We start from the raw sequence: 12,094 nt of genomic DNA on the forward strand, positions 1-12,094 counted from the left end.
TTTGTCTTAAAGTACAAGTAGTCCCCAGGTTACAAACATCGGACATAAGGACAACTTGTACTTGCCCTTTAATGTTTATGTAAATTTTAGGCTGTAATCTTTACAGGAGCAGATCGCCAGGTCTTTTCTTCCATGGAACTGCTGGGTGGGTTCAAACTGGCAACCTTTCGGTTAGCAGCCATGGGCTGAACTACGACTGTTCCACCAGGGCTCCTTGGTTGACAATGTGCATATCTCGGTTGGTCCTTTCCTGGTCAGGTGGTCAAAGGACTGAAAAGACTATGGAACACAGTCTACTTTGGTTGATGATAGCACACTCTTTCCTTCCCCAAGACACAGGCACTGTCTTCTCTCTGAGCCAGGTCACTACTAGATTGTCCTGATTAGTTCTGTCTTGTTTTGTGGCCAGAATAGTATTTAGATACTACCTAAACTTTACTGCTAGATGTTTTATACCTGGGCTTCTTCCAAAAGTAATCTAGTTAGTTTCTGACAGAACAAAAGCATACACCTTGAGAAAGAGGAAACCCTGGTGGTGTAGTGGTTAAGTGCTATGGCTGCTAACCAAGAGGTCGGCAGTTCAAATCTGCCAGGCGCTCCTTGGAAACTCTATGGGGCAGTTCTACTCTGTCCTACAGGGTTCCTATGAGTCGGAATCGACTCGACAGCAGTGGGTTTTTTGGGTCTTGAGAAAGATAGTGAAGTTTGTAACTCCACGGGCTTCTTCTTAAACCAAGACAAGATGCAATTTTCTTATTCACGGTTTACTCTGATGGAGAAATGAAGGAAAAAAGCACACAAGCCCATGCATTCTGATCCATGTTTCCTTTATTCCATCACCAACCACTGTGCTGTATCCAAGCAACAGTACACAGACTGGCAATCAACCGCAATCCAGGTGTACAACAATCTGAGGCATACAGTACATTTAAGGCTTTTAAATTGGAAAAGAATTCAAAATAGAACCAAAGGAACCCCCCCAAACCCAAACCCCCAAACAATACAAGTAGTGTAGCAATGGTAAGCATCTCACATTTCTGATGCTTCTTCGGCGCAGTTCCAGTGTCAAAAAACCAAACAACCCCTCAACGAAAGAGATTAGTTTAGTGAAATTCTAATTACATAAATTCTTTCAAAGCAGAAACTCGGAATTTTGGTCTTGGAAATGTTATAAAATTTTTTTTAATAGCAAAACATAGGAATAAAAACATATTAACAAAATGTATTCAATCATTTACATTACAAACAAGGAATCTGCAGTTCATTGTTGTAGCCTGACCAAAGAATCTATGCCCAATGGGATCGCAAATATGTACAGTACTTTTAAAAAAGCCTACAAGGAGGACTTTACAGAAGGAAAGTCCATGAGGCTCTTTGTTAGATCAACCAATCAAAATATTAAAACTCTGTTGGCTAGTAATAAATTTACAGTTTTAAAAAAAAACCCAGTTTCATTTTGTTTAAGAATATTCCAGTTATATTTATCTGGTTACAGTTGTTGAAGCTGTCCATGGAGAGGTCCAGTAAATTACCCTTCAGCTGATTCATTTGGGGGAAGGATCAGTGTGTTAACAAAAATTAACAAAGGGTTTTTCATTACAAGGGTTTTCCAGTTACACTATCACAGCTTCACGAATGGATCGCACCCATGAATCCAGTGGCTGAAAGAGAGCTGCTTGTCAAATACTGAGAACACCGGTGGAGAGAGGATTGAGTCCTGCATGAATGAATCGTAAATGATGGGGAAGGAGGAGACCAGGGATGTGGGCACACTTCATACAGCACTAGAAGGCTGCCTCCACGTTGAGCTCTCACCCCCACCCCGCAAGGTAATGAAGCTGGAGATTGTGCCTGTTCAGTGTAACATGTTGTATGAATTAGTAGAACAACCTCTAGGTACAAAAGGCTGAGATGGCCTCAGCTCTTCGATTAGACACCCTAAAGGCTGAGCACTTCTTCATGGTTACCAAGCCATTACAGCCATCCAGATAAAGCAGGTGCAAAACAGAGGACTCTTCTGTTCACAGTAAATGAGGTAAAATCAAGTCGCCTTCTTCAGGAATTAGGAAGTTCGTGCGATATGAACTGTTTTAGCCTTTCGAGGTATTGTGCATAAAGCTCTATGTCATTATGCCCAGCCCCTTCCACCCAGAGGGGCTCCACGGCTCGGGGGCAGCGCTCGTACATGGCCAGGCCATGGGAGAAATCGATGACCTCGTCCTCTGTCCCATGAATGACCAACACGGGAGAGGTGACTTTAGATATCTTGTCAATGCTGCAAAACAGAAAGGGAACGGGGACAGAAGAGGCATTCCTTTAGTTCCGCTCACTGATAACATGTACGATATTTAATAAGTGAATCAACAATCACAGGCAAGGAAGTAAACACTGTCTTCTTCAATCCCTGGGAGGTGCAAACAGTTAACCAGCAGGGCTGCTAACTGAAAGGTTGGTTGGTGGTTCAAGTCCACCCAGAAGCACCTCAGAAGAAAGACCTGGTGATCTGCTTCTGAAAAAATCAGCCACTGAAAACCCTCTGGAGCACAGTTCTCCTCTGACACAGACGGGGTCACCATGAGTCAGAATCGATTCCATGGCAACTGGTTGTTGCTGTTTTTTTTTTAGCATTCATTTTTTAAATGAACTTTTTATTTTGGAATAACTTTACATTTACAGAAAAGTTGCAAAGATAACATAGAGTTCCTATAAACCCCTAACCCATTTTCCCAGGAGGCTAACATCCTAGTATTACCATGGTGCACTTGCCAAAACTAAGCAACCATCGCTGGTGCCGTTATTATTAACCGAACTCCAGACTGCATTCAAATTTCGCCAGCTTTTCCACTAATGCCCCTTTTCTGTTCCAGGGCCCAATCCAGAATCCCAAATTGCATTTAGCCGTTGTGTTTTTGTTCAAGTATTTTATTAAAAACAGAGCCCCTAAAAGCCATCAGACTAACAAACCAGTAACTAATATATTTGATGTTTTCCTATTTATGAGATAAGACTTTAAAAAAAAAATAAACAGGCCAGAATTTATATATCTGAACAAACGTCTCCTTCAGAAGTTGGAGGCTTAACCCACTGCTGCTCTAAATTTTTCAGAACTTTTTTGTTTGAAAGTTAGCTTCAGAGGCGACTAGCAAGATACTCACAAACCCCCGTTGCATAAAAGCTAATGCCTCATTTTTGATCAGACACTGTACTACTTAGCTTGAAATTTTAACGTAATCCCTAGACTGGACTCCAAATGACTTCTGTTTACAAAAATCAAATCTACCCTCAGAGGATGAATATTTGAGGATCTTCGAAAGAATGAGCTGCAGGCTCTGAAAGTATACCCCAAAGAGGAACTCAAAAGGTGCTGGGCATTTCTGGGCTGGGCGTGTGGGACACTCCTCCAACGGGGTGACAGGTCATTTGGCATACGAATATATCAAACCTCTCTTCAACCTGTCCGCCTGCCACAGTCCTTCTTAGGGTTTACCTTTCTTTCCATATTTGACCCTTGTCAGAGTCACAGAATGACATTCACTAGTACGATCTGTGGAATCTTTTCGTTAAAAGTCACGTTGTTAGTTGCAGTCCAGTCAATTCCAACTCATGGCCACCCCATGTGTGCAGAGTAGAACTGCTCTGCAGGGTTTTCAGGCTGTGGTCTTTAGGAAGCAGATCCCCTGGCCTTTCTTCCGAGGTGCCTCTGGGTATGTTCAAACAGCTAACCTTTCTGCTAGCAGTCGAGTGCTTAACTATGTGAGCCACCTAGGGACTTATTTTAAAAATAATAGCTAACATTTACCGTACCGGGTGCTTTGCAAGAAGCACTTTACAAACCAAAGCTCATTTAATCCCCAGTGAAACACAATGAGAAAGGAATTACCACCTCCATTTGACCAGTGAGGAAGCTGAAGTTCGGAGAGATTATTAAATAACAGCCATGAGTCCGGGAGATAATAAAGAGCTCTGACATCAGTTACGCATTCCAAAGATCTACAAACAGCTGTCAGATAGGCTTTATTAACAACTCATGAGCGGCCAGCCACTTTAAGACATCACAGCACTTTAAAGACAGCCCAGGAAGGCTGCAAGACTTGGTCAGCCATGTAATTTGCAAAGATCAAAGCTGCTGGGCCAGTATTCAAATCTGCGGATTAAGAACCTTGTTTGGAAACCTACTTTCTCTCTATATTTAATTTCAAAGTGCCTTCCTCTTCTAAGAATTCAGACGGTTCAACTGCATTCCATTCAGAAAATATTTACTGCTTGATTATCATGGGCCTGGAGTAGCTGGGTGGTGCAGAGGGTTAAAGTGCTCGGTTGCTAACCCAAAGGTGGGAGGTTCGAGTCTACCCAGATATGCCTCAGAAGAAAGGCCTGGTGATTTACTTTCAAAAAACTAGCCAGTAAAAGCCCCATGGAACAGTTCTACTGTGACACATATGGGGTTGCCGTGAGTCGCAATCAGCTCGACGGCAACTGGTTTATAATGGACCTGGCACTGCCCAGAATGCTGCAAAATTTAGGACCTTTACTTCCAGTAGCATGTATCTGAAGCTAAATGCTGCCGCCTGATCCTAAATGTAAAAGAGGTAAAGGAAAACAGACTACCATCCACATAATGATAAGGACTCTTTTTGTTTTAATTTTTTTTTTTTTAAGATTAAAGGAAAATGTGAAAGTGTCTCCCTTTAAAGAGCTGAACTCACACAGAGACAACACTGCCATTTGGTAGCAGTGGACACCATAAGAAAATAGTTACAAGTTCCATTAATGATGAAAGTCAATGTGACCATTAATGGTTTGAAATCTGCTGTATTAATAATTTATAGTATTGAATATGAGAAATGGCATTTATTTGTTTAATTATTTATTGCTGTCCCTACTTACCAACCTTAATTAAGAAAGTTACCTAACCTCCCTAAGCCTCGGTTTCCTAATCTATAAAATGACTACAGTAATTGGACCAGTTTTTTAAGGCTATTGGTAAGATTAAATGGGATAATGAACATAAAATGTTCAGCACAGGGCCCAGTTTATCAACTAAAGATTAACTGCTAACTGGTTATTAATTAATAAATTCCAATTAGTTGTCATAGCTGTATTTTAAGGTATATGCTAATTTAAGAGTCAGGAAAAAAAAAAAAAAAGAAGCCTATTCATTTTGTTGCCAGGGCAACTCCTGGCATTTCTTCCCACAGACATGCTAAATATCTGTCTTTCCACAACTAGCCTCTCATTTCCAATTCAGCACAAATAAAGCCACATTTGAGAAGCCCATTAGCCCTGCTCAACATTCCTAGCCACGCCACTAGGAAGTTGCAGCTCGGCTTTCCCATGAAGTGGAATTTCATTGAATCCTGGCAGATCCGGCACAGACTTGAGGTTCCCCAAAGGTGCCAACGGAAGGGTTCTTTCTGTGAAATGAGACAGTCTGGGTAACAGATGCTTACGCAACCATGTGTGGTTTTTTTTTAAAGCGAGCGACAGCAATTAATGGGTCAATCAAAATCCTAAAGCTGTACATTACTTCTGCTGAGGCCTCTTCTCTTAAACAGAAATATGAGCTGGCCAGTCCTGCCGTCCCAATCTCAGGCCACTGTAGCAGTGGACTTTGAAAAAGTTTAGGTGCACAGACTTTTTGTTAAAAACAATATTTTTTTCAACTTAGGTTTCTTTCCTTTTTTTTTTAAAGTAGAACTTTTTAAACAGAGGTATGCAAGAAACCAATGTGCTGGGTGCTTCTGCATTTACAGTACAGGTGCCCATCTGCCTGCCTGCCTTCCCATCAGCAGCAACTAGAGCGCGGCAGAGTTAGGTCGGCGGTGGCTCTGCCCCCTCCTATCTGCCCCCTGGCTGCCCCTGTGGGTGCAGGCCCCTCTGCAGGGGAGAGTTCTGATAAAACACAGGGGAGCGGGGTGAAGTGAGCTGCTTTCTGCAGGTTTGGGATTGCAGGTGGGTTTGCTCACTTACACTGTCTCTGCGGCTTGTTTCCAAAGTAACTGACTTCACCTTTTTAATTCTATTTACAAAGATTAACTGAGCGTGGTGGCTTTCCCGTTACCTGTCTTGTCTGACTGAAAACAGAAGTTTCAAAACTGTGGATGCTCGTGGTTTTTATCTGAGTGTCTCTATCACTGCTGGCAGAGTGGTTAAGAGCTTGGCTGTTAACCAGAAAGTCGGTAGAGTTCAAATCTACCAGCTGCTCCTTGGAAACCCTGTGGGGCAGTTCTACTGTATCCTATAGTGTTGCCCTAAGTCACAATCTACTTGATGGCAACCAGTTTGGTTTTTGGTTTTCTATCACTGCTAAAGGAGCCCTGGTGGCGCAGTGGTTAAATGCTTGGCTGCTAGCTGAAAGGTCAGTGGTTCAAATCCACCAACAGCTCTGCGTGAGAAAGATGTGGCAGTCTGCTTCCCCAGAGATTACAGCCTTGGTGGATGGAAGGAAATGGGGAAGGCAGGGTGGAAACAGGGAGAGCGCTGACTCATTGCGGGGATGGCAAGCAATGTCATGGAACAATTTGTGTATAAATTGTTGAAAGGGAAACTAATTTGCTGTGTAAGCTTTCACCTAAAACACAATTAAATGCTCAAAGAAAGAAAGAAAAGATTACAGCCTTGGAAACCCTAAGGGGCAGTTCTACTCTGTCCTACAGGGTTACTGTGAGCTGGAATTGACTTGACGGCAACAGGTTTGGTTTCGGGGTTTTGATATCACTGCTAATTGCCCCATTTTAGCTCCTTGTGAGTCAAAAGGACAGGCCCATCTGAATGTATGAACAAATACTGAACTCTAAGTTCCTTTAAAAAAAAAAAAGTTCCTTTAGGAGATGTGAATACTTCTTTTTATCCTGCACGGTAGCCTGTATACAGCTAGATCAACCAATCCTAGGATATCAGTACAATCAAGGGCCTTGGCCATCATCTGGGGGATTTTCACAAATGCATCAGGCCTGGGGGAGAAGGTTCTCACTAGACTGTATGTCATGTTAACCTCCACGTCCCCCATCGTGCCCAGCACAGGGTCAGACATATGGCTGCACTCAGTAAATATTTACGTATTAGTGGCAATGTGATTCAATTGCTTAAAGTGGCTGCTTAGCACTCGCTTTATAAACGTGAACTTACCTGGGGAAAGCATCAAAGCAGTATGTCTTCCTGGTGTCGGGAAAGGCCACCCGCAAACCGGACATCAGAGGGGAGTGGAGAATGACCGCTGCACATTCATACCGCGAGGCCAAGTCTACTGTGGGGACGGTCCCGATACTCTGACCATACAGAATAATGTTCTCAGGGCTTACGCCGTACCTGGAGAAATCAGAGAGTGCTGCCATTAGCTACTGTATGGAGAAAGAGAGGGAGGGAGGGAAAAAAACACCACCACATCTTAAATCCACAGAATTCCCACATTTATCATCTTAAAATTTACATCATTTAATTGTACACTTCAGCTTAAGACGAACATTAAGTTTGACAAACATAAATGTAAAGGGTCTACGTCGGGATACTCTCTAATAATAAAGATTTCATGTTCCTCAAAATCCTATAAAAATAATGAACATGACACTTTTAGATGGCCAGCTAACTAAATAAATGCACTATAAGGTTCAGTTCAGTGTGACCTACACAGAGTCGTCTCATTTCCTATTAAAAAAACCCAAAGAACCAAACCCACTGCCATCGAGTCGATTCTGACTCTTGGCAACCCTATAGGACAGAGTAGAACTGCCCCACAGAGTTTCCAAGGAGCACCTGGCGGATTTGAACTGCCGACCTCTTGGTTAGCAGCCATAGCACTTAACCACTATGCCACCAGGGTTTCCCATTTCCTATTAGTCCTGTTTATTTTCTTTGATAATCATAAATGCACTTCTAAAATAAAAACGAAAGCATGTTTGGCAAATTATAATATTGTTATGAAGAGCCCTTCAAGGTGAGCTTTTAATAAAACAGAAATGCTATTTATAATTTTAATCTGAAGAAACTATATTTCCTTTAGCCTCTTCTTCTAAACCCTTCTAAGACTTTAAATCCATCAAAGGTGTCCTGATGTAGTCTCTTCCAGTTTCTATTTGGGTAATGTGCTGCAAATGGATAAGCACTTGACTGCTAACCAAAAGGGTGGCAGTTCAACTCTACCTAGACGTGCCTTGGAAGGAAGCCCTGGTGATCCATTTCTGAAAGGGCACAGTCACTGAAAGCCCTATGGAGCACAGCTCTACTCTGATTCCATTTTGTGTGTGTGCGTGTGTGGTGAAAATATACACATACACACCAAAATATCCGCCAGCACAGCTTCTACATTTATAATTCAATGATATTGATCAGATTTTTCATGTTGTATCACCATTATCTCCATCCTTTTCCAAAATATTCTACCGCCATTACCGTAAGCTCAATGCCCCCTGCTATGGATTGAATGGCGTCCCCCAGAACATGTGTTGTAAACCCTAAACTCCTATCCCTGTGATGCCTGTGCTGTAATCCCCACCAACAGGGACTCATTAGTACATGAAAGTGCAAATCCAATCCAGGAGATATCATTTTATACCCATGAGACTGGCAAAAATGAAAAAGTCAGACAGTGCCAACGGATGGCAAGGCCATGGAAAAGTGGAACTCGGACACTGTTGTAAGAGTGTAAATAGGGGAACCACTTAAGAAGTCAATCTGACATTATCTGGTAAAGTGCAAGGCTTGTTGTTAGGTGTTGTTGAGTTGGTTTCGACTCAGCAATCCTATGCACAACAGAATGAAACACCGCCTGGTTCTCAGCCATCCTCATAATCATTGATATGCTTGAGCCCATTGTTGCAGCCACTGTATCAATCCATCTTGTTGAGGGTCTTCCTCTTTTCTGCTGACCCTCTACTTTACCAAACATGAAGTTCTGCCCCAGGGACTGATCCCTCCTGATAGTATGTCCAAAGTATGTGAGATGAAGTCTCGCCATCCTTGCCTCTAAGGAGCACTCTGGCTGTACTTCTTCCAAAACAGACTTGTTTGTTCTTCTGGCAATATGCAATATTCTTTGCCAGTGCCATAATTCGAAGGGGTCAATTCTTCTTCAGCCTTCCTTATTCATTGCCCAGCTTTCGCATGCATACAAGGCAATTGAAAACAGCATGGCTTGGTCAGGAGCACCTTAGTCCTTAAAGAAACATCTTTGCTTTCTAACACTTTAAAGAAAGGTCCTTTGCAGATTTGCCCAATGCAATATGTCATTTGATTTCTTGACTTTTGCTTCCATGGGCATTGATTACGGATCCAAGTAAAATGAAATCCATGACAACTTCAATCTTTACTCCGTTTATCATGATGTTGTTTATTGGTCCAGTTGTGAGGATTTTTGTTTTCTTTATGCTGAGGTATAATCCATACTGAAGGCTATAGTCCTTGATCTTCATCAGTCAGTGCTTCAAGTCCTCTTCACTTTCAGCAAGCAAGGTTGTGTCATCTGCATAATGCAGGTTGTTAATGAGTCTTCCTCCAACCCTGATGCCCTGTTCTTCTTCATATAGTCTAGCTTCTTGGATTATTTGTTCAGTGTACAGACTGAATACGTATGGTGAGCCAATAATTCCACTTTTGGGTATAAGTCCTACTGTAGTGCTGCTGTTGTGTGCCATCGAGTCAATTCCGACTCATAGTGACCCTATAGGTTAGAGAAAAACTGTCCCATACAGTTGCCTAGGCTGTAATCTTTATGGGAGCAGATCACCAGGTCTTTTTTTCCCTTGGGCCGCTAGGTTGGTTTGAACTGCCCACCTTTCCTTTAGCAGCTGAGCACTTAACCATTGTGCCACCAGGGCTCCTTTACTGTAGCTCAGACAGCCATATAAAATACTTCCTGGTAACAGCCTTCAGTGAAGAGAACTGTCAATCTGTAACTGAGGGGGATGGTAGGATTTCAGCTCAACTTCCTCCCCCAAGTGACCTGCAACTCCACAGGAAAATGGAGACCCTTAAGAAACCTGGGGAGTACCTGCGTGGTGCAAATAGTTAACATGCTTGGCTGCTAACAAAAGGTTAAAGGTTCGAGTCCATCTAGAGGCACCTCAGAACAAAGTCCTGGCAATCTACTTCCCCCAAAAAAACAGCCATGAAAACCCTATGAGCACAGCTCTACTCTGACACACATGGGGTCACCATGAGTTGGAGTCTGCAACTGGTAGAACCGGTAAAAGGAATCTGAAGAATGAATGGCTATTTCTGGCTAGCAAACATTGGGGAGTGCTTTACAGAGAGCTGGCATCTGGGCTATGCCATGAAGGACAGGCAGGATTTGAACATGTGGAGACAAAAAGTACTTTCTATGTGAGAAGGACAATGTGTGTAAAAATGCAACAGTAGGAAAGTGCAGGGAATATAAGAAGTCCTGTGTGGCTGCCGAGTTTGAGACTGAGCTGGGGACGCTGGCGGGGACACATCTCGGAAGAGCTTGAATGGGAAGCAGATGGGTTAGAGCCTGTCCTGGAGAAGATGAGGTGCTTCTGGAGGAAGAGGTGACAAGAATGAAGCTATGCTTTGGGAAGACTACCCTTTCAGTGGCAGGCAAGCTCAATCACAGAAGCATGAAAAGGAAGCAAGAAGATCAGTTAAAGGACCCTTAAGAATCATACAGGGAAGTGGACCTGGCGCAGGGCTGAGCAATGTCTCATTCCGTTATACGCAAGGCCAAAAGTTGGAGCAGACTTGATGGCAACAGCTGGGAAGAGGAAACAAGAGTACAATAAGAAAGATATGCTCTCTTGTCTCCAGACACAGGTCAGAAAACATCTGGTTCAGAACCAGAGTCCGTTTTCTACCTTCTTTCTTTCTTTTTGAAAAATAATATTTTATTGAGTTTTCGGTAAAGATTTACACAGCAATGGAGGCTCCCATTCAACAACTTATACACAAGCTGTTCAGCGACACTGGTTCTACCTCATTTCTAAAGTCAAGTGTCCGTGTGGCCCCGACCTCTGTGCTTGACACCATCACACAGAACTGTGCCTATGCAACAGAGTCTCTGAAGATGCTGGTCTTGCCTGGTATTCTTGCCTAGAGCTTCATTTGTGTTAGTAAAAGGAGTTTTCATGGTGAGGTTTGAAGAAGTAACTAAAAGCAGCTGCGTTCTATGCGACAATTCATATGTCAGAGGCCATGGATTTGAAAACATGGAATCTTCTAGAAAGGCTGATTTTTTGGAAGTAGACTGCTAGGCCTTTCTTCTGAGGCACCTCTGGGTGGACTCAAACCTCCAACCTTTTCGTAAGCAGGCAAGCATGTTAACCATCTGCACCACCCAGGGACTCCAAAAAACCATTCGTGATCAAGTCAATGCTGACTAGCCTGTTGCCGACAAGTCAATTCACTATAATCCACCTTTGCGCCTACAGTGTCCTTCAAATATCTCTCAGAGGTATCAAATCCAACTGCTTTTTTCTCAGTTCTCATCTGATTCAACTTCTCCTCAGCAGCTCACACTGAGAACGATGCCTTTCTTCTCAAATCCATTCCCTGGCTTCAAAGGCACTTACTGACTCACTTTTGGTCCCTCTGCTTCCCACCCCCCCGCCCCCGGCCCCAAGGTCTTTGTCTCTTTCTCTGGCTTATCTTCCCCAACCACTAATGTTTATTCATATTACACGCCTACATTTTCTCTCCAGATGACTTCATTTAACTCCTGACTTCAACTACCAACTCCATGCAGGTAGTTCTCAGATTTTCACTCTCAGCCCTGGCCTTTCTTCTCAGACCCAGAGCAGAAGGTCCCCTTGAAATGAAATGAAACGACGCTGGTGCCCACCTGGTTCTCAGCACCCTCACTGGCCTCCCCTCTCTCATTTAATCGTCCCAGTCATCCTGAGAGGAGGTATACACATCCCCACTTACACGTGAGGAACGTGAGGATAGGCTGAGCCAACCCGCTCAAGACCTATGGCTAGTGAGTGGCGGGGCTATGAATTTAATACAGGCCTGACTTCAAAGCCCACGTTATTTGACCTGGATAAATTTTACATTCGACATACCTAAAACCAAATTCATTATTATCTTTCCTCAAAACCTTCTCAATCACTTGCTTATCAGGTGGGACTCTAAAAATCATATT

General features: G+C 43.1%; 1 protein-coding gene across 1 annotated transcript in view; it reads right to left on the reverse strand.

Moving 5' to 3' along the window:
* Window positions 1–810: 810 nt before the first annotated feature.
* Window positions 811–12,094, reverse strand: part of ABHD17C (abhydrolase domain containing 17C, depalmitoylase) — a 69,982-nt gene continuing 58,698 nt past the window's right edge. Inside the window, exons 2-3 of the mRNA XM_010593786.2 lie at window positions 7,129–7,308; window positions 811–2,275 (exon numbers count right to left, since the gene is read on the reverse strand). Coding sequence (XP_010592088.2) covers window positions 2,056–2,275; window positions 7,129–7,308 — 400 coding nt within the window. The 3' untranslated portion in view covers window positions 811–2,055. The remainder of the gene's footprint in view (window positions 2,276–7,128; window positions 7,309–12,094) is intronic.

This window comes from Loxodonta africana, chromosome 13 (genome assembly GCF_030014295.1).
Source record: "Loxodonta africana isolate mLoxAfr1 chromosome 13, mLoxAfr1.hap2, whole genome shotgun sequence".
In the NCBI taxonomy this organism is placed as follows: Eukaryota; Metazoa; Chordata; class Mammalia; order Proboscidea; family Elephantidae; genus Loxodonta; species Loxodonta africana.